The following is a 21210-nucleotide window of genomic DNA, read 5'->3' as shown; positions in this document are numbered from 1 at the left end:
GTGTACGATATTGAACTATGACACACTAATCACGAACTGCTATAGATGCACCCAAGGAACGAGGCGTAGAGTCACCCCTGAGTGTGTTTCGGCTGCTCTGACGGGGGCACAAGCCCTTGTCCCAACAGAGCATCTGGTCCCCTCTCGGCGTCACCATCACCCGAGGCAACCGGCCGGTCCCTGCGGCCGGGCCCTTTAAGGAGAGCCGGAACCTTGCCCGATTTGGTTTCACGCGCCCGCCCGCAGAGCCGGCGGAGCGAACATGGCCCTGGCGGCGCGGGCGCTGGGGTCCCGCCGGTGCGCCCTGGCTGACCGGCTGGGTGGGCGCCTCTGGCCACCGCTCCTCGCACAGAGCCAGGCTAGCTTCGTGGAGTCGGCGGGAGGTCGGGGCCCGACGGCCGCCACCCGCAAGGGGAGCCCGCGGCTGCTGGGGGCGGCGGCGCTGGCCCTGGGCGGCGCGCTCGGGCTGTACCACACGGCGCGGTGGCATCTGCGCGCCCAGCCCCTGCGCGCCCAACGCTCCGCCGTGCAGGTGAGGCCGGGGGTGCCGGGGAGGAGACCGGGGGGGGGGCGGGGGCCGGGACCGACTCCGAACTCGGGACTCCTGAGAGGCCACGAGGTCAGAAGTCGCCTCCTGCGCCCTCTCGTGACCTTGGGCCAGCGACCTGGGCTTAGGTGCCCAAACCCGCAGCGCGCCACCAAGCATCTTTCTTGCCATCGCCCGTCTAATGTATTAAGGTTGCTTTAGTGGAACCGCTGACCCTCAGACTCTGGGTCCCCAGACAGGGAGGTGGGCCCCACTGAGCCCCCCTCTCCGCACCCCACTCCGGAGGAAGGAGCATAGCTGTGGCTCCCTGTCCACCTCCACTTGCGGCCCGTTTCCTGTCGGGACCTTGGGATGCTACGGCTGTGGCTTTCCGCTTGAAAATCATAGCGAGAGCGCTTGGAGGTTTTCTTTTTTTCTTTTTCTTTTCTTGTCGGTCGTGGGGATTTGAACCCTGGGCCTGGGCGCTGTCCCTCAGCTCTTCAGCTCAAGGCGAGTGTTCTACCGCTGGAGCCACAGCGCCACTTCCGGCTTATGTGGTGCTGAGGAATCGAACCCAGGGCCTCATGCACGCAAGGCAAGCGCTCTACCACTGAGCCACCTTTCCAGCCCCAGCTTGGGGGATTTTCTGCAGAAGAACCCAGATCCCTGGCTTTGGACTTGAACCGAGGGGCTTGGAGATTGTCCTTTAGTGTTTTTGCTCAAGACCAACGCCACTTGAGCTACAGCTATACTTCTGGCTTTTTTGGTGGTTCGTTGGAAATAAGAGTCTCACAGACTTTCCTGCCCTGGCTGGCTTTGAATCATGATTCTCAGATCTCAGCCTCCTGAGTAGCTAGGATTACAGGCGTGAGCCACCTGTGCCTGAATGGATGCCTCCTTCCAGAGCAGACCTCTGCTCTGGGGATTTGCACCAGTGCTGTCTGCTACCTCCCAGTGCCTCCATTCTCCTACCTCCCTACCCCCTTTTCTCCCTATCAACCCCACTGCTATTCTCCCTTTCACCCCAACCCTATTCTGCCTCATATTCTCCAGTCACTGGGGGAAATGTTTGCTTGGGTCCTGGACACCTGGTCTCAGAAGCTCCCTCCTTTTTCTCTCCCCTAGATGTCCCTCTCCAGTCGCCTGCAGCTGACCCTGTACCAGTACAAGACATGTCCCTTCTGCAGCAAAGTCCGTGCCTTCCTCGACTTCCATGCTCTGCCCTATGAGATAGTGGAGGTGAACCCTGTGCTCAGGACCGAGATCAAGTTCTCCTCTTATAGGAAAGTGCCCATCCTGATGGTCCAGGAAGGGGACAGCTTGGTGAGCCTCATGGATCTGCCTGCCTCCTTTCTGTCTTAACTTGTCCAGAGACACCCTCAAATCTGGCCTACTCCACACCCCTGAAAAAACTTAGGACCCCTAGGCCTTTATGGAGTCTTTTGAGGGAGAAAACAGCTGGTGTACAGGGGATGTGGTAAATTCAGGTCATAGCCAGGCTTAGGGGCCCAGCCACTGGGAAGGCTGAGGTAGGATGATCACTCAAATCCCTGAGTTCAAGACCAGCCTGGGAAAAATAGTGAGACCCTTCTCCCCCCCCATCCCAAACAAACACAACAAAGTGGTAGATGTTTGGCAATCAATCTTCCTTCCCTATCAGTACCACCAGCTGAGCCTCAGGGAGGCTGGGCACTCAGGGATTAACACCATGGGTTCTGAGGTCAAGTGGTCTGAGTTCCAAGTGTGGCTTTGCCATCCTCTACCTGTGTGTTGTGGGGCAGGTCACTTAGTCTGTTTAGGCTTTTTTGTTTTTTTTGGGGGGGGGTTTTGGTTGTGAGGCTTAACTTGAACTTAGGACCAGAGCACTGTTACTGAGCTTCTTTGTGTTCAAGGCTAGCGCTCTACCACTTGAGCCACAGATCCACTTCCGGTTTTTGAGTGGTTAATTGGAGATAAGAGTCTCATGGGGACTGGCTTAAAACTGAGATCCTTAGATCTCAGCCTCCTGAGTAGCTAGGGTTATAGGTGTGAGCCACTGGTGCCCAGCTTTGGCTTTTTTTCTCTTTCTCTCTCTCCTTCTTCCTCTTCCTCCTCTTCCCCTGCCCCTTTCTCGATTTCTCTCTCTTTCTCCTTCTCTTCTATCTCTTATCTCTTATCCTTATATCTCTCACTGGTACTGGGGCAAAACTCAGGGTTTCATGCTCTTGTTTAACCTTTACATTCAAGGCTGGCACTTTACCACTTGAGCCACAGTTCTACTTTTGGCTTTTTGGTGGTTTCAGCCTGGACTGTTTTGAACCACAGTCCTGAGATCTCTGCCTCCTAACTAGCTAGTACTTACAGATTTGAGCCACCAGCATCCAGCATGGTCTGGCTTCTTGATTAGTTAACAGGGGACTGGACTCTGGGCTGTAGGACACAGATATGAAATGTCTGGCACAGCGTGCAGCTTCTAGCGTCCATCCTCACCTCAGAGGTCAGATGCTGGGGCACCCCCATTACCCACACATGGTTGCCCTTACTAAGAGCAAGGATTTGAAGGTGGGGAGGTACAGGTTCAGTGGTCATGGGGTTTGGGGTGAGGAAAAAACAAGGCCCAGGCTCTGTGGGACCTTGTGTTGCCTCGGCTTGGTGTTTTTAGGAGTCCATGCTGATCCCCCAGCCACTGGCCAGAACCTTTGATCTAAACCTGTCTTTTGATCTGGAGTGTGGCGCAGTGGTAGAACACTTGCTGAGTATACACAAGGTTCTAGGTTCTCTCCCCAGCACTACAAGAAATACGGTAAAAAAGTTGCCTGGTCCCGATGATGATTTGCCATGCTAATACTGAGCCACCAGGTAGGGCATTCTTGCCCTAGTTTGGGTGCCAGTGAGTTTAACAAAACTTCTCACATGGAGACCTGAGGGACATTAAAAAAAAAAAAAAAAAAAGTTGCCTGGTAGGGCATACTGTGGCTCACGCCTGCATTCTTAGCTACTCAGGAGGCTGAGGTCTGAGGATCACAGTTCAAAGCCAGCCCAGGACAAATCCGAAAGATTTATATCGCCAATTAATCAGCAAAAAGCTGGAAGCAAAGCTGTGACTCAAGTAGAGTGCTAGCGAAAAAGCCACACAAGAGTGGGAGGCCCTGAGTCCAGGCCCAGCACCGAAGTTGTCTGTTCTCTTGTAGAAACAACTGAACGACTCCTCTGTCATCATCAGTGCCCTCAAGACCTACCTGGTGTCGGGGTAAGGAGCCCCTTGGGAGGCCCAGGCAGACAGGAGGTTCCACCCGAGCTTCTCTCTCCAACGAGGGCTCCCCAAGATTTTGTGTGAGAGTAGGGTAGGACTGCTGCTAAAATATCTGGAATGAGCCAAGAGAATCCTCTCTCTCAGCTCCTACATCTCCTTGTATTAAGGAAGTACTGCTATGTCTCACTCAAGTCCTTGCTGGCTGGGAATGTGGCTTAGTGGTAGAGTGCTTGCCTAGCATGCATGAAGCCCTGGGTTTGATTCCTCAGTACCACATACACAGAAAAAGTAGGAAGTGGTGCTGTGGCTCAAGTGGTAGAATGCCAGCTTTGAGCAAAAGCAGCTCGGGGACAGTGCTCAGGCCCTGAGTTCAAGCCCCAGGACTGGCAAAAAAAAAAATTCCTTCTTGCTGCCAAAGGGCATAGAGCCTTGAGCTCTATGCAGCAGCAGCCTGAGGCTGGCGCCCTGGGCTTGGGCAGGGTTAGTCGTCAGCATGGACAAGAGAGGGAAGGCCTTAAGTGAATGTCTCTCTTCCAAAGGCAGCCCCTGGAGGAGGTCATCACCTACTACCCTCCTATGAAGTCCATGAATGACCAAGGCAAGGAGGTGACAGAGTTCTGCAACAAGTACTGGCTCATGCTAGACGAGAAGGAAGCCCGGCAGATGTATGCGGGGAAGGAGGCCCGGACGTGAGTGGGGCTGGGCTTGCCTCGGGCCGATGCAGTGTGGGGAGCAGTGTGGCTGGGTGCTGTGGGTCACGTGCCCCCCCCCCCCCCCGCCCTGGAGAATAGGTCCCACTCCTAACCCCTGAAGCCGTGGCTCAGCTGCCCAGCCCCTCTGTCCTCGTGTGTCCACAGGGAGGAGATGAAGTGGCGGCAGTGGGCAGATGACTGGCTGGTGCACCTCATCTCCCCCAACGTGTACCGCACGCCTGCCGAGGCCCTGGCGTCCTTCGACTACATTGTCCGTGAGGGCAAATTTGGGGCCGTGGAGGGTGCCATGGCCAAGTACGTGGGTGCCGCTGCCATGTACCTCATCAGCAAGCGCCTCAAGAGCAGGTGATGGTGGGTGTGGGCTGGGGCCTGCTGTCTGAGGACCCCCATCTTCCATTGGTGTATTGTCCCAGCAAATCCTTGGGGGAGGCGAGGCATGCTGGGACTCAGCCCAGAGCTCCCCCGCCGCAGACCTTGGAGCCTGCAGCCTGTGCCTGCCGCTGCTGAGGCAGCAACGGGCTCCGCTCCGCAGGTGCCAGGTCCCCCTGGGGGCCACCCTGCTCCCTCAGCCTAACTGAGCCCCAGAGGAGTCCTTACTTCCCACGTGGCTGGGGGAAAGCACCTCCTGATGGACCCCCGTGCCCCGCCCAGGCACCACCTCCAGGACGACGTGCGGGAGGATCTCTACGAGGCTGCCAACAAGTGGGTGGCAGCAGTGGGCAAGGACCGGCCCTTCATGGGGGGCCAGAAGCCGAACCTCGCTGATCTGGTAGGTGCAGTAACGGGGCAGGGGGGATGCCACACAAAGGGCTCTGCCTTGGGTGTGGGCTGGGGGCAGCATCCAGGTGATACCTGCCTCTTACAGCTCTCCAGAAACGCTGCGTTTGTCTATTAGAGGAGAAAGCCAACTACAAGGAACCTTCCTGGTTCACATAACTAACAAGTTCAGGAAAAGTGTTGGCTTCCAGCTTGCCTGGATCCAGAAGCCCAAATGGCGGCAGGGTCCAGGTTTTCCTTGTCTCCATCTCAACACCAATTCCTGATGTCAGTGTAGGCTGGCCTGGCTCCAGGCTTCTACCAGCAATCTCATCGGTCTGGCTTCTGTGCCCATCCTGGAGCAGTTCTGCAGCCTGGTGGCCTGGGTTTGGGAATGGCGTGCTGGGATCGCTCCTTCCCAGGGACGCTTGGGTGGGCCTGTTGCCCGCAAGGCATGTGGGTGTGAGAGGAGAGGTGATGTGCCCAGAACAGGCAGGTCCGGACAAGCTCTCAGGCTGCAGTACCCCATGTGTGGTACCCTGTCTGTGGTGCCCTGACCGTGGTGCCCCGTCTGGGCCCAGCCACAGTGCCGTTTCCATTTCCATGCCCCACACAGGCGGTCTATGGCGTACTGCGGGTCATGGAGGGTCTGGAGGCCTTTGATGACCTGATGCAGCACTCACGCATCCAGCCCTGGTACCTACGGGTGGAGGAAGCCATCGCCCAGGTCCCCCCTGCTCACTGAGTGCCCCACTGCGCAGAAGGAAGGAGGTGGGAGAGGCCAGCCCTGCGCTGCTGTGTGTGTATGGGGGCCCAGGGACATTTACCTCTTTTCCACTCTGCCCCTAATTATCTACTACTGACACTGGATACCTCAGGGTGCTGGGAATAAGGCCCAGGTTTAATTTCTGCCCACAACCATGCTGAGGGTAATGAGTGGGGCGCAGAGGGGCGGTCACAGAGGGTCGGCCTCCCCTCCCCACAGAACCCCAGGGAATCAGCCCCTCTATCCTGGGCCTAGGCTAGGGCTCCCCCTGTAGTGGATCGCACTGGGTCCTGCCTGGCCAAGGTGGTGGGACAGTGTGCATTAGGGAGACCCCTCCCAGACTTCCCCAGCTTTTGGAACGTTCTTCCCAGATCTCCCCTGGGACTCTTGTTGTATTTGCAATAAAGGAAATGTTCTGTTGCTCCCCCCTAGGGGGCGCTGTCTTGGAGGTCTGTGTGGTGAGTGCCTTGTAGCTTCTTGACAAGGAAGGCCAGGACCAGGTCAGGCTAGCCCTGGAGTGACTCCCCCCCTCTTGGCTTTAGGTGCTAAGGGTCCGGTAGGCTGATTGCTGAGCAGCTTGTCAGGGAATCTGGGTGCAGATGTCCGTGGGGGACAGGTCTGGCTCTGCCCCTGGCTGACTGTGGGACTCTGCGTAGTGATAGCCCTCAAATCTCCTAGTCTGGTTCCTCATCTGTCAGATGGGTAGAGGGACAGTCCCCTGCTCATCAGAAATGTGGGGGTTTGGTGACAAGATGCAGGACAAGTGCTCAGAAGAGCACTGGGCTCAGTGCCAGGCCCCGGTGGGGTTTAAAGGGAGAGCCTCGGTCTCCCAGCGCCGATGGCCCAGGCATGGTAGCCTTCGAGGGGCCCTCCAGAAGCCAGGCAGGTGGACTATATTGTATCCACTGGACTCTGATAATTAGTGGGCAACTGGGAACCCCCAGATTCTTCAAAAGCACAATTCCTGTTCCTCCTGGTAACTAATTCATACTAGGTAGACTGTATCAGCACACAGCAGCGGGGCGTGAGGGAGCGCTGTGGGCCGTGACCCGTCCTGCAGAGCGTTCTCCCTCCCCTCCTCAGCCTCTCCACATCCACCTGTGTCACGCTGGCTCCCTTCAGGGCACCCGGTTTAGATCTGAGGCACCCCCAGCCCCCACACCCTCCAGAGGTGATCCAGCACCCTGGGCTGCAGACGGAAGGAGCAAAGCTGGACCTGAGGCTGTGTGCGTTTATGGGGTGGGGAGGGCTGGAGCTGCATCCAGAGGCGGTTTTTAATTTCTGATTAGGTCTTAATTTTTGAGGGGGTCTTGGACCAGGAGCCCAGGAGAGCCTGTGGACCCAGAGATCCCTTGGCAAGGCAGAAATTCGGCCAGTAATGCCATGGGATAATGACAGGGCCGTCCCCCTATCCCTGCAGTCCTCCGCCTCTGCCTCTCACCTCCTGCATCCCTCATCCCTGCACCTCACCATCTCTGTATCCCTCAATCTCCATCCCTGCTTCCCACCTCCCAGGTCCCTTCCTCACAGACAGCCTTTCCTGCCACTCTGAGTCTAACTTGCATTGATCCTCAGTCCCTCTCAGGCACAAGGAGGCTGATTTCCTGTCTCAGTCCCGAGTTCCAGCGTGAAGGACACCCAGGTGGAGCCAGATCTGATCCTTGTGGCTGGAGAATGGCCGGTCAGCCTGAGGCTGCCACCACCTGGGCGCAGTTTTCCCCTCTCCTCTCTCTCCAAACTGCTGGTTTTCTCAGTAGGCTTCTCCGTACACCAGAGGGCGCTAGAGTCCGTGAAGCCCTGCTATAGCTAGAAAGGGCCTGGCACTATATCACCTGTGACCAATTGCAGGCTCCATTCTCTGGACAGATCTCACTATCTAGAGACTCTCTCCATCTGTAAAGCTGTAAGCTTTCAGGGCTTCCAGGTGAGGCTAGTAGGAGAAACGGCTAGTAGGAGAAACCACATCTCTCAGAGGAAAAGGACCTCAAGCCAAGACCCCTTGTTCCATCTTTGTCAAGCTCAGGTTAAAACGTGTCCCTGGGCTGGGAATGTGGCTTAATGGTAGAGTGCTTGCCTAGCATGCATGAAGCTCTGGGTTCGGTTCCTCAGCACCACATACACAGAAAAAACAGGAGTGGCCCTGTGGCTCAAATGGAAGAGTGCTAGCCTTGAGCAAATGAAGCTCAGGGACTGTGTCTAGGCCCTGAGTTCAAGCCCCAGGACTGGCAAAAGAAAAACATCAAAAACCATGTCCCTGTGTCTAGGTAGAGGCAGAGGCCTGTGAGCTGCAGAAGCTGCGCTGCTGGCGGTGACCCTGTGAACCGGCCCCAGTATACTTCCATGGGTTGGTGAGGTGGTACCACCCACTGCCAGGATGAAATAGGAAACTGATATTCAAGGGGTGACATGTACAGCCGGTAAGGTCAGCTGGACCCTCACAACACAGTCTCTGCCACCCTCTGCTGGTCCTCAGGAACCAGCACACCAGGAAGGAAGATGCAGAGTCCTGAGGACATCAACATCCCCTCCCTGGGAGCCACAGTCCCTGGGGAGGATAAGCCCATGAGGATGCTGGTTGGCCTGTTTTTGTTTGGTACATATTTGAAAATTTAATTTTGATTGTGCAAATAATAAATGTTTACATGGAAATTCTGGGTTAAACTCTTATCAATTCAGTTGCCCACTATGCAACTAGTCCAAATTAATTATTGTGATTTTTGCCAGTCCTGGGGCTTGAACTCAGGGCTTAGGCACTGTCCCTGAGCTGCTTTTACTCAAGGCTAGCACTTTACCACTTGAGCCATAGCGCCACTTCTGGCCTTTTCTGTGTATGTGGTACTGAGACCAGACCTTATGTACTAAAAGAAATTTGCAGTGTGACTAAATGATTTTTTTTTTTTTTTGTCAGTTGTAGGGCTTGAACTTGGCTTGGGCACTGTCCCTGTGCTCATCAGCTCAAGGCTAGCGCTCTACCACTTGAGCTACAGTGCTGTTTCCAGCTTTCTAGTGTTTAATTGGAGATAAATCTCACAGACTTTCCTGCCTGGGCTGGCTTTGAATTGTGATTCTCAGATCTCAGCCTCCTGAGTAACTAGGATTACAGGCGTGAGCCACTGGTGCCCGGTTCAAATGGATGATTTTGAAGTGGGATTTTCTGTTTTTCTTTTTGTGCCAGGACTGGAACTTGAACTCAGTGCCTGGGTGCTGACTCTTAGCTTTTTCACTCAAGGCTGACACTCTCACTTGAGTCACAGCTCTACTTCTGGCTTGGTAGTTAATTGGAGATAATTGTCTCACAGCCGGGCACTGGTGGCTCAGGCCTGTAATCCAAGCTTCTCAGGAGACTGAGATCTGAGGATCACAGTTCAAAGCCAGCCTGGGCAGGAAAGTCTGTGAAACTCTTATCTCCAAATAACTACTAAAAACCAGAAGTGGCACTGTGGCTCAAGTGATAGAGTACTCACCTTGAGCTGAAGAGCTCAGGGACAGCACCCAGGCCCAGATCTGAGTTCAAGCCCCACAGACTTTCCTGGCCAGGCTGGCTTTGCCCTGAGATCCTCAGATCTCAGCCTCCTGATTAGCTAGGATCACAGGCGTGAGCCACTTGTACTCTCAAGTGTCCTAGGAGAGGAGCAGAGGGACATGGGGTGATAGAAGAGGGGGGCTCTCTGTGTGGATGTGCAGCAGTGGGGGGAGCAGAGGTTACAAGTCAAGGAATGCACAATCTTTCTGAAGCTGGAAGATTCTCGAGAACCCACAGCTGGAGCAACCTTGATACTTTGATTTCAGCCCTGTGATTTTGAACTTTTCTGGCCTGCAGAACCGGAAGACTCATTTCATTGGTGGTGTTCTGAGTCACTGAGCTTGCGGCTGCTTGGCGCAGCAGCGTTAGGATGTGAATACAAATGCTGCCCTCCAGGAGTAGTCGGGAAGCAGAAATGGTCGCACAGGGTTTTGTGGCCAGGGCCAGGACCTGGCCAAGGTCTCTAGCCTGTGTTTCTTGTAAAATGCCTGACTGGCATGGGTGGAACCAGCTCTCCCCCCTCCCTGTTCTCAAGTGCTGTGGGGAGAGGATGGCCCCTCCAGCACCACAGGACTGGGCTCACCAGCGACTATGGCCAAGGGAGGCTCATTTTGCCCACTGCTCTCATGGCCAGACCTGTGTTCTAGAAAGATGAATAAAAAAGGCCCAGGTTGATCTGTGGACTGGGGCTGGCCTCTGGCCTCCGTTTACTCCTGCCCCACTTCCTATGGGTCCCTCCCACCCAGCCCTGGCTGACCTCTTCCACTGCCAGGACCTGCCAGGCTGGCTTAGGAGCAAGGAGCAAGGTCCATCAATCCTGGGAGCTGGGCCCAGTGCGCCAGCTCCTCATCTACCCTTTCCCCTACATTCCAGCTGGCGCACACCAGTGAGGGCTGGGTTAGGAGCAGCCCAGCGGCCAAGGCTCCTGCTTCCACTGCAGTTGAACATTTACCCTTCCATGTGTGAACGGGATCGTTCTTCCCCCTTGGTGCCATAGGATGGCACTGTGCCTATCTTGCTAGTGAGGCTCAGAGAAGACATCCCAAGACCAATTTCATGCCATGGTGCCGGGTGCCACTGTAGCCTAGTTCCTGGACTGGAAGAACGATGCCAACATTTGAGTGTTAATTCGCTGTACACCAGGCATGGGGAGAGATGAACAGTTAAAAACCTGAGGAATGAAGCCAGGCAGCGGATGTTGCTGAAAAGTGCTGGGGAGCAGTGAGGGGTGGGGAACAGGCTTCAGTGAATATCACCTAACAATGGGACAGAGCGCCAGGTGCCGGTGGCTCACACCTGTAATCTTAGCTACTGAGGAAGCTGAGATCTGAAGATCGCGGTTCAAAGCCATCCTGGGCAGGAAAGTCTGTGAGACTTTTATCTCTAATAAACCACCAGAAAAATGGAAGTAGCACTGTGGCTCAAGTGGTAGAGCGCTAGCCTTGAGCTGAAGAGCTGAGGGACAGCGCCCAGGCCCAGAGTTCAAACCCCACAACTGACAGAAAAAAAAAGTGGGATGGAGGACCAAGGGGGCCAGTGTAGGGAAGAGGATCCGCACCCGCCTCAGGGTCCCTCTGACGTGGGGCTGGCTCCTCTCTTGGTTGGTAGAGGCAGCAGCAATGTTCCTGGAGCTCTGTGGCCTGTAGACATCACTGTAACCTCTGCCACCATCCTTTGTGGTGTCATGTCTATCCTCTGTACAAGTCTTTGTGTCCCAATTACCTCACCCTTTTTCTATTTGTATAGTACCGGGTTCGAACTCAGGGCCTCTTGCTCACTCAGCTGGTGCTCTGCCACATGAACAGTGCCTTCATCTTTTTCGTGGTTATTTTGTATATGAAGCATCTTGGACTTTCTGCCCATGTTGGCTTCAAAACATAGTCCTCCAGGTTTCCGCCTCCTGAGTAGCTAGGATTACAGGCATGAGGCACTAGTGTTTATTCACTAACTGATTTTGAGATAGGGTCTTCCTCTGTTATCCAGGCTGACCTTGAACTTTAGATTCTCCTGTCTCTGCCTCTTGAGTGCTGGAATTGCTGGGTGGGCACTGCCCTGCCCAGGTTTTCTCCTTACAGGGACGCCAGTCACTGGAGTTGGGGCCTCTCTTAACCCAGTGTGGCCTTGAGCTGCTTAGGAATCACCACAGGAGGAAGGGGACAGGTGAACTGCTGCGTCTTGGTTATAGCAGATGCTGCAATTGGATCGCTTGAGATCTGGCTTCTACCACGCCCTGCTTGTCCTGGGCATCTGACGTCCTTTGGGTAAGATGAGACCATCCACCAACTCACCTGAGCAAGCCAGCAAGGACGTGCTCCTCCAGGGTTCAAGCAGCAGCCGCTCCCTTCCTCTGGAAGCTGAAGTTTTCCCTGTCTTATTGTGCCTATGTGAAAAGACTCCAAATCCCCAGCAATACCTCATCCTAATTTGACTCCAAACATCCTATTTCCAAATAGGATGGCCATATTCTTTTTTTCTTTTTTGTCGGTCGTGGGGCCTGAACTCTGGGCCTGGGCGCTGTCCCTCAGCTCTTCAGCTCAAGGCGAGCACTCTACCACTTGAGCCACAGCACTACTTGTGGCTTTTTCTGCTTATGTGGTGCTGAGGAATCGAACCCACGGCCTCATGAATGCAAGGCAAGAACTCTACCACTGAGCCATCTTCCCAGCCCCTATTCTTTTTATTCTATAAATACCATTTTATGGTATTTATGATCAGATGCACATAGACGTTGAGACTTGTATTTCTTTCCTAAGGGTATTCTTCTTTGGTCTCTTTTTTTTTTTTTGCTTATGTGGTGCTGGGGAATTGAACACAGGGCCTCAGGCATGCAAGGCAAGCGCTCTACCACTGAGCCACCTTCCCAGCCCCTTTGGTCTCATTGTGTGTGAATGAAGATGGCTAGTCTTACATTCTAGATGGACACAGATTTAAGAGGGACACTATTCAACCCAGTACACATTGGCATATACCTCTTCCACACCCCAGGCCCCTGGCCTCTTCCCCAGATATCTCCTAAGTGCCCCTAGCAGCCCTGCCCGGTTCCTGCTGCCCAGGGCCAGCAGGCCATTGGGGTGAGCTCTGGTACCAGCTGTGTCTCAGGCAGGGAAGAGCCTGCAAACACATGCCCTTTCCCAAGGCCTCACCCCTCCCGCGGAGATAGCAGAAAGGGGGAAAAAACCACCACCTCAGCGGAAAAAAATGTCAGGCTCCTATAATTCTAGCTCTGGGGAGGCACAGGGAAATTGCTTGAACCCTGGATTTGAGGCCAGCCTGGACAACATAGGGAGTCTTCATCTAAAAGAAAAACTTGTTTTATAGGACAAAGGGAGAGAAAGAGAAGGGGTTGGATGGTAAATGGGCTACAAGCAGGAAGAGACAAAGGCTAGATAGGTGTGTGTTGGGGGAGGGCCCTAAGAGGCCCCAGTGAGGTGTGTGGGCCCTGAAGCTTATAGCCTTTTGAAGGCTTTAGGGGAAGTAAAACAACGTAAATGGGATTATTGAGACTGGTTTCAGTGGCTGAAACCTGTAATCCCAGCTACTTGGGAGGCAGAGATTGGGAGGAATGGTTTGAGACCAGTCTGGGAAAAATTTAGAGACATAGCCAGGCATTGGTGACTCACACATGTAATCCTAGCTACTCAGGAGGCTGAGATCCAAGGATCATGGTTCACATCCATGAGACTTGCCTCCAATTAACCATAACAAAAAATAAAAATAAAAAGCTGAGCCAGGCGCTGGTGGTTCATGCCTGTAATTCTAGCTACTCAGGAGGCTGAGATCTGAGGATTGGGATTATCTGAGGACTGTGGTTCAAAGCCAGCCCAAGCAGGAAAGTCCATGAGACCCTTATCTCCAATAAACCACCAGAAAACCAGAAGTGGGGCTATGGCTCAAGTGGTAGAGTGCTTACCTTGAGCTGAAGAACTGAGGGACAGTGCCCAGGCCCAGAGTTCAGGCCCCACAACCAACCAATAATAATAATAAAAAATAAAAAGCTGGAAGTAGAGCTATGGCTAGTAGAGCTAGTAGTAAAACAGTTGGGCAAAAAGCTCAGGGACAGCACCTAGGCCCTGAGTTTAAGCCCCCAGAGGCCACACACATACACACGGAACCTCTCAAGCAACAAATGAGGGGCTGGGAAGGTGGCTCAGTGGTAGAGCGCTTGTCTTGCATGCATGAGGCCCTGGGTTCGCTTCTTCAGCACCACATAAGCAGAAAAAGCCAGAAGTGGCACTGTGGCAAGTGGTAGAGCCGCTAGCCTTGAGTTGAAGAGCTCAGGGACAGTGCCCAAGCCCAGAGTTCAAGCCCCATGACCGACCAAAAAAAAAAAAAAGGAAACAAATGAGGGGTTTGACGGAGTGGCTCAAGCAATAGAGCATCTAGCAGGTGTCAAGCCCCAAGTTTAAGACTCAGTATTGCCAAAAATACAAACCTACAAATTTAGTAAGGTGCAGTGGCTCATACCTGTAAATTCTAGCTACTCAGGAGGCTGAGATCTTAGGATTGTGGTTCAAAACTAGCCCAGGCAGGAAAGTCTGTGAGATTCGTCTCTAATTAGTGAGTAAAAAACCAGAAGTGGAGCTGTGACTCGAGTGGCTGAGTGCCAGCATCGAATGAAGCAGCTCAGTGACAGTGTCCGGGTCCTGAGCTCAATTTGATGTTCTTCAATGGCAGTTATCCTAGATGAGTGTACGGATTTGTTTCCTTGACAATTAAGGGGCTAAGCCATTTTCCTGTTTATTGGCATTCATTTGTCATCTTTTGTGAAGTGCCAGTTTTTAATTTGGCTTTGTCTTCTGGAGTTGTAGGAGTAGTCTGGGTTGGATCTGTTGGGTGACCTGTACTACAAAGGTTTCCTGGCTGGACGGTTTTGATTGCCATGAGACTGGGTTTTGGATTTTAGGTCCCCAGTGGGTCTGGCTTGAGACATGTGACACAGGGATCCTGCCAGCTGCTCAAGGGCACTTGCTGAGTTTGTTGTTGGATGAAAGAACTTGGAATTAGCTCAAGAAAACCAGGGTTGTCTAAATATATCTACTCAAAGCATCTCTGAGGCTGCCATGGGACTCAGCATCTGTTAGCCCGAACCATCTGTTAGCAGGAACCATCGTGAGGCCGAGAGAAGCCCAGCAGTGTTTGAAGGCCACATGAAGATGGTACTTCTAGCAGAACGGAGTGGCCTGTGCCCGGTGTCCTCAATCAGGAGAGGGCAGCTTGGGGTACTGGTGGCCTCATCAGAGCACCCCAAACCCAGTGAATAACTACTAAAGAGGGAACGTGCTCCTGGAGCTGAGCAGGATGGGGCTGCTCAGATCTGGATGACAGCAATGGATTTTTTTCTTACATGTAAAAAACACCGAACACCCAAGCTCAGGTCAGAAAACTGCTCCATCAGCCAGATGCTGGTGGTTCATGCCTGTAATCCTCGATACTGAGGGGGCTGAGATCTGAGCACTGAGGTTCAAAGACACCTAGGCAGAAAAGTCTCTGTGAGACTCTTATCTGCAGTTAACCACTCAAAAACCAGAAGAGGAACTGTGGCTCAAAGTGGTAGACCTCTAGCCTTGAGCAAAATTGTGCAGTGACAGCGCCCAGGCCTAGTTCAAGCCCCATGACCAACGACAACAAGAACAAAAGAACAACTTCTGTCAACACCTTTGAAAATCCTTTATTAGAAGGCTGTTTGAAATGACAACTTCCACATCTTTCTTAATTTGCATTGACAAATTCCAGTTAGAACTATATGTATTTATATATAAACAATAATTTTTGCATTGATCTTTGCATCCTATTTAAATGATCCCCATTAGGCGATTTTGGGGGAAATGGAGGTACAACTGTCACTGGCCAGCTGATCAGCATTGTTGCACAGGGGTAGCTGAGGGCTGGGAGGGAAGCCCACTTCACATATGGGATGGAGGGGGGTGACCCCCTTCCCCTGCCCCTCACCGTTCATAGTGAGAAGCACGTCACTGCTTTGTCATTCAGAAAGGGTGAGGCAGACACCTCCCTCTCCCCCCAGTCCAGGGAAGGACTTGGACTCTGAAGATTCTTCCACTGGCCCCTCCTTGTCACCCCAAGCCCCCAAGCCCCCTGCCCAGGGGACACGTTCTCCTTGGCTAACGGTTCCTTCCCCTTTTGCCTTTTCTTCTGTCATCAAGTCCCCAGAGGAATTTCTTTGGGTGCGGACAGCGGGAAAGGTCACTCGAAGCATGTTCTTCTCATCACCCCTCCCCGGTAGTGATGAGGAGGAACAAGCATCCATGAACATAAATATGAGTTTAAAAAAAAATGAACTTGAAAATGACAGGCTATTAATTAAACAAGTCTATAAAAATAGTTAGGACATAACTCTGTTCAAATAAATACAAAATAAATAGGCTCCAAGCGGTGTGATGTCGCATTGGTGGAATGATGTGAGGCTGGTCCTCCTCAGTCCGGACTGGACATCCGTCTCCAGGGGCGGCAGAAACGAATCGCGCAGTCAGCCCAACCACCTACTCCTTCTGACTTTTCTACAAGTACAGAACTTGCACATTTGTCTAGCTTGTCTTTTGGAACGAAATCCTTTGCTTAACAAGACATAATTAAGGCCTTCAGCACCTCTTCTCTCACTGGGACAGAAAGGGCAGCAGCAGCTCTGCCTTTTCTTCCCAAACACCACCCGGCCCACCTCAAGCCACAGAGTGGGATGCCACGTGTAGTTTTGAGCTAGTGCCAGTCCTGACAGAATCTGGGGTCCGCTGAGGACATGAGGCCCAAGCAGGCAGCTGAGGGCATCGGGGCTCCAGGCCCCAGCACTAGCCTTCTGCAAAGCCATGCACCACCCCAGGCAGCAAGTGGCCTGAGTGTGCACGCACACACACAACGTCCAGGTGTCCACACTGGTGAGCTCAGAAGCCAGGACAGGGCTCAGAAGAGGCAAGTAAATAAGCAGACCCCTCTGGCTTCCCGTAATGCAGGGTGGGGATGGATGCTGCAGCTCAGGAAGCAGACTGAGAGGGTTGCCTCTTACCAGCCCCGAGGGGACTGGGATGAGAAAGGTGTGTGCGTGATCGTCCCCCTCCTCCCGCAGCTCATCAGAGAAGGGCACAAAGTGGGCACAGGAATGCTCAGCAGGCCAGAGGGCAGGCGCAGCCGAGGTCTGGCTAGAAGGACAAGATGAAAACTAAGCCGGCCTCAAGCTTGCTATCTGGCAGGCACTGCAGGAAACGTCCTGTCCCCAGGCGCAGAAGCCTGGGTCTTGCTGACCCTGAGGAACGCCCACAGATCTTCCCATAGGTGGACATGAGGGTGTGCTGAGTCAGCAGGACAGCCCTGGGACCCTCCAGCCCTCTCCCGCCCCTCCCTCGCAGCGTCCCGGGTTTCACAGCTTGGCTTGAGTCAGCGTAGTGTTGGCACATTCACAGAATGAGATGACTGCACACCCCGGGCTGCAGCCCAGGATCGGCGGCCGCCCTCCCGTCACCGAGACTGAACGCCCAGGGTAATCTTCAGGTTCTCATACACCACGTAGCTGATGCTCACAGCTGGAATCACCTTCATGAAGTTGGGGGCCAGCCCCCGGTACAGCCCAAAGGCACCCTCGGTCCTCAGGATCTGTTTGAAGAGGCTGCTCATGGTCACCTCGGGCGCACCCTCAATGGAGGCTGTAGGAGAGAGGCCCTGGGTGGGTCAGATGCCTTTCATTGGCCCTCCCAAGCTGCCTAGGAGATAGAGACCAGCCTGCGGGTGGCCTGCCTTACCTTGTGCCTGCATCCGGGTCCTGACCAGGGCCAGGGGGTAGCTGGCCAGCTGGCCACAGGTGCTGGAGATGGTGCCGCAGGCCAGGAGCACAAAGACGCCGGGGTCTGCGCTGTTCACAGCGTACCGCTGCAGCCAGGTGTTCTTGAGGGTCTGTGAGGGCGGAGCAGGGAGTGAGCTGAGTGAAGAGCTCGTGTGTGGCATGGAGACCCAGGAGCTGCACTGGAGCCATGTCCTGAGACATGGGATCTCAGGGCCTTGCCAAGCTGCTGGCCTGCTCGCCCACCCTTTGTTTCTGCAGTCAGTGCGGATTCCTGGCTAGGATAGGGAATGGGGCCACTGTGCCTGGGCCTCTGGGTACAGAAAATAGAGTAGGGCTCACAAGCCAGGAGCCCCTTGCAGTGAAGTGAGGAGAATGAGGAGAATGTGTCACTGTTGTAACCATTTATGTCAGGCAGACAGACGACAGGAGGGCAAGGGTAGAAGGCAGGGGCTGAGTCCCGGGGCCTCACCTCATAGACAGCCAGGTCGATGCCGGCGTAAGGGATGATCCCCAGCATGTTGGGAATGTAGCCCTTGTAGAAGGCAGCCACCCCCTCTTTGGCCAGGATTCGCCTTGCACAGTCCAGCATGCCCGAGTACTGGCCCGTTTTCCGCAGGGCCATCCGAGTCTTCAGAACCTGTGATAAGGACGTGGGGACGTGAGCATGCGCAGTCCTCTCCATTCTGGGCACACTGCCTACCCCAGGACCCAGGTGGCCCCTCACCTCCATTGGGTAGATGCTGCTCTGGGCGATGGCTCCAGCCAAGGAGCCTGCCACAAGCCTCTCATGGATCCGCAGTGTCTCCTGGTCACTTCCAACAAGACGCTTGATCTACAAGCGGGGGAAAAACAGACCAATACACTCAGAGGCCATAGCACTTGCCCCAAGATCTAGTGACCCTGGCTACTTTATGCCCAGAAATGGAAGCAAGTGGACCTGGTGGCACTGCCAGTGCCAGCCTAGGCCTCCCAGGTCCCTGGGTATTCCCAATCCAGCCAAAGTCCCATAAGCAGCCAAGGGGAAACTCTCCAGGAAGCTGGGTCCTCACCTGCTCATATGCCATGAATTTGATGGCTGACTCAGGGGCGATTTTGAGGACGTTGATGCCGTTGCCCCGCCAGAGTGACTTGGCCCCTCCCTCTCGGATCATCTGGGTGAATCCACCCACAATGCACATGTTGTTGCTTCGGGAGGCATGGACCTGAGGGAGAACAGTGGAATGTGGCAGGGCCGTAGGCTGCCATCACAGGGGTCGGGGTGGCAGTAGGGGGTGGGGGGGCGCAGGGGCAGGGCTTCCTCTCTGGGCCACCAGGGAGTTTGGTTTTTGTTTTTTTTGTTTTTTGTTTTTTTTTAAACTGTATTTTTTTTGTCTTTTTTTTTTTTTTTGGTACTGGGGATTGAACCCAGGACGTTGCACTTGCTAGGCAAGCGCTTTGTCACTGAGCTACATCCCAGCCCTGGTTTTATTTTCCCCTCATCTGAGCGATTTGAAGTCTAACTCAGCACTGTGAGGACCAAACATAGCTCATTCTAATTTAGATTCACGTAGGTTTACTAAAGTGCCACCTACTGGGTACCGACACTATGCCTAACACCTCCAACAAGGACTATCTCAAAAAATAAAGCAAAACCCAGCCCTGAGCTTTTCTTCATAGAAATTAGTATACAGTGAACCTCCATGAACCCAGCCTCAGCTCCAACAGGGCTCACAGCAGGCTGATCTATAACCTTGCCACTTCCAGCCTGGCTGAGTTTGGTTAAAGCACAGCCACGGGACCGCTCCCATCCCGACAACCTTCCTGGGAATTCAGTTCATGGTCTGATAGGCAACTGTCTGAGCCCCTCATTTTTTTTTAATTTTTATTTTTTTGTTGGACGTGGGGCTTGAACTCTGGGCCTGGGCACTGTCCCTCAGCTCTTCAGCTCAAGGCTAGCGCTCTACCACTTGAGCCACTGCGCTACTTCCAGTTTTCTGGTGGTTTATTGGAGCTAAGAGTCTCAAGGACTTTCCTGCCTGGGCTGGCTCTGAACTGGGCTGGCTCTGAACTGCAATCCTCAGATTTCAGCCTCCTGAAGAGCTAGGATTACAGGTGTGAGCCACCAGCACCTGGCTGAGCCCCTCATTTTTATGGGTGACCTATTAGGTAAGTGGGAAGGAGGGAGCTGGACTTAAGCCAGGATGGAGTCCAAGCCTAGATTTCCTTTTCCCTGAGACCCATCCCTTGTTTCCAGGGCATACAGAGAGAGAGGGCTAAGAGGGAGAGGAAGGATGGTGCTGTTTCTGAGCGGGGCTCCTGGTACAAAAAGTGCTAGACACAAGCAATGAAACAAGACTGCCTGATTTCTGTTCAGAGTGATGTCAAAGTCCACTAGTGTGTCCTCATGTGGATTATTTCACAATGCTGCCCCTGACATCAGAGCAGTCCATCTCTGCCCATGGACATCGAGCTGCTCGCTGAGCTGATGTGCTCAGGGAAATCACTTCCTGCCATACTATGGATGTCCCAGGGCCTCACGGGGCCACATTAGGCTAATGTAAGGGGATGCCTTACTTAAGTGTGTCAGATAAAATTAGATCTTCTATTTGCAAAAGGTCACCTAGAACTGGATCTCTGGGTACCTTGGCTGGAGCAGTAATTCTAATGTCATCCACTGGGTTAGACAAGTTTGGGCCAAAAAAGGGCAGAATGCACTGCTAAGGGAGGGGGAATCCAACCATCCACAAACTCCAGATGAAAAATCAGGTGGTCTGTCTGGACCACTTTGCTGCTCACCTGCATGAGCACCTTGAGCCTGTCCAGGGGAGCTGTGCAAGTCCTGGAAACAGCCCCTGCCCCGCCTCCAGCTACCAGGTGTCTCCACCACATCCCTGTCAGCCTCTCCTCCACCGTGAACTCATCAGGCACCGTCAGATTCTCACCCACATCGAAGATCTGTGAGGAAAACCAGTAGAGTCATACATGGCCCACCCTGCCCAGCTGCAGCCAAACTGCTGGTGGCCATGGCTTTCCACCCTCTGAGGAGACCATGTGTATGGTGAGGATGCTGGGAACTGGGATCTTTCCCCTTCTGTGTGTGAACATGGCAAAGCTTGGCCTTGTTGGTGGCCCGGTAGGGCCCAGGTAGAAGAGGAGGTGATAGAAGTGGAAGAGCCAGTTACAAAATCATGGGGCAGCTCATAAGGCTTTTCAGTACAGACGGCCAGGTTAGACGGATAGGATCAGGTCAGGGGAATAAATCTTGCAACCTGGTAATGGAACTGGATCATACTGGTAGAACATTACATAAGACCTCAGCAAACAGAGCACTGCCCTGCCTGTGTTAATATGCGCTCTCTGGGGCTGGTTCCAGCTGGCTCAGCTCTGACCCAAGGCTGCAGGCCAGAGACAGGGGCCAGTTGCTCTGAACCCTCGAGCCTGCCCCTTACTTTCACCCAACAGTCCTGGCCTGAGACTATGGGCTCAGGGAAGTAAGACTGCCCAGCAGGGGCAGCTCAGCCAAGACCAGCAGGAGAGAGAAGGCTGGCATCTGGGGACTGGGCAGGGAGGTTGATGCAGACCCACATTAAAACACAGCAGCTTGGGGAACACAATGGGGACATGCTATTTTTGCCATAAAGAGAAATCAGAAATGGCACACACACACACACACACACACACACACACACACACGCACGCACACACGCACACGCACACACACACACGAAGTGAGAGGTCAGACATCTACTAACTCTCCGTGTGTGTTCTCCTTAGAGTCATTTCAAGGGACCATAAGGTTTGGGGAACAAGAGGCATTGGGAGAAGGGACATTTGAAACTTTTGTTTTTGTCAGTCGTGGGGCCTGCACTCTGGGCCTGGGCGCTGTCCCTCAGCTCTTCAGCTCAAGGCTAGCGCTCTACCACTTGAGC

At 53.7% G+C, this 21210-nt stretch overlaps 2 protein-coding genes and 1 non-coding gene across 10 annotated transcripts in view; 2 read left to right on the top strand and 1 right to left on the bottom strand.

Moving 5' to 3' along the window:
• The first annotated feature begins 235 nt into the window (after positions 1-235).
• On the top strand, positions 236-8642 carry Ptges2 (prostaglandin E synthase 2). Of its 2 annotated transcripts, XM_070014461.1 has the most exons (8): positions 236-532; positions 1652-1849; positions 3697-3755; positions 4298-4447; positions 4616-4816; positions 5123-5240; positions 5844-5998; positions 8258-8642. In XM_070014461.1, exons 1-7 carry the CDS (start codon positions 263-265, stop codon positions 5970-5972), a joined length of 1125 nt encoding a protein of 374 aa, XP_069870562.1. In that variant the 5' UTR covers positions 236-262; the 3' UTR covers positions 5973-5998; positions 8258-8642. The 2 variants fall into 2 exon arrangements, with proteins under 2 accessions (XP_069870562.1, XP_069870551.1); XM_070014450.1 differs by lacking the exon at positions 8258-8642 and having other exon boundaries at positions 5844-6441.
• LOC138822428 (small nucleolar RNA U6-53/MBII-28) lies at positions 3326-3435 on the top strand. Its single transcript, XR_011370454.1, has one exon. It is a non-coding gene; the product is annotated as a small nucleolar RNA U6-53/MBII-28 (small nucleolar RNA).
• Positions 8643-15159: 6517 nt separating the features above from the next.
• Positions 15160-21210, bottom strand: part of Slc25a25 (solute carrier family 25 member 25) — a 42006-nt gene continuing 35955 nt past the window's right edge. For all 7 annotated transcript variants that reach the window (XM_070014387.1, XM_070014397.1, XM_070014405.1 and 4 more), the window contains 6 exons: positions 20078-20236; positions 18352-18504; positions 18027-18134; positions 17772-17939; positions 17262-17412; positions 15160-17165 (listed from right to left, as the gene is read on the bottom strand). In XM_070014387.1, the coding sequence (XP_069870488.1) occupies positions 16981-17165; positions 17262-17412; positions 17772-17939; positions 18027-18134; positions 18352-18504; positions 20078-20236 (924 nt within the window). In that variant the 3' untranslated portion in view covers positions 15160-16980. The remainder of the gene's footprint in view (positions 17166-17261; positions 17413-17771; positions 17940-18026; positions 18135-18351; positions 18505-20077; positions 20237-21210) is intronic.

Source organism: Dipodomys merriami, unplaced genomic scaffold (assembly GCF_024711535.1).
Source record: "Dipodomys merriami isolate MVZ:Mamm:240054 unplaced genomic scaffold, mDipMer1.0.p SCAF_11, whole genome shotgun sequence".
NCBI lineage: Eukaryota > Metazoa > Chordata > Mammalia > Rodentia > Heteromyidae > Dipodomys > Dipodomys merriami.
Note: the sequence above shows the minus strand (reverse complement) of the source record. Positions and strands in the feature narration are given on the sequence as shown.

Bases quoted from the DNA above. Each gene is read 5' to 3' on its own strand.
- Ptges2 (XM_070014461.1), top strand. From the start codon at position 263: ATGGCCCTGGCGGCGCGGGCGCTGGGGTCCCGCCGGTGCGCCCTGGCT. The intron at 3,756-4,297 runs GTAAGGAGCCCC...TCTCTTCCAAAG, and splicing joins AAGACCTACCTGGTGTCGGG to GCAGCCCCTGGAGGAGGTCA. The intron at 4,448-4,615 runs GTGAGTGGGGCT...GTGTGTCCACAG, and splicing joins GCGGGGAAGGAGGCCCGGAC to GGAGGAGATGAAGTGGCGGC.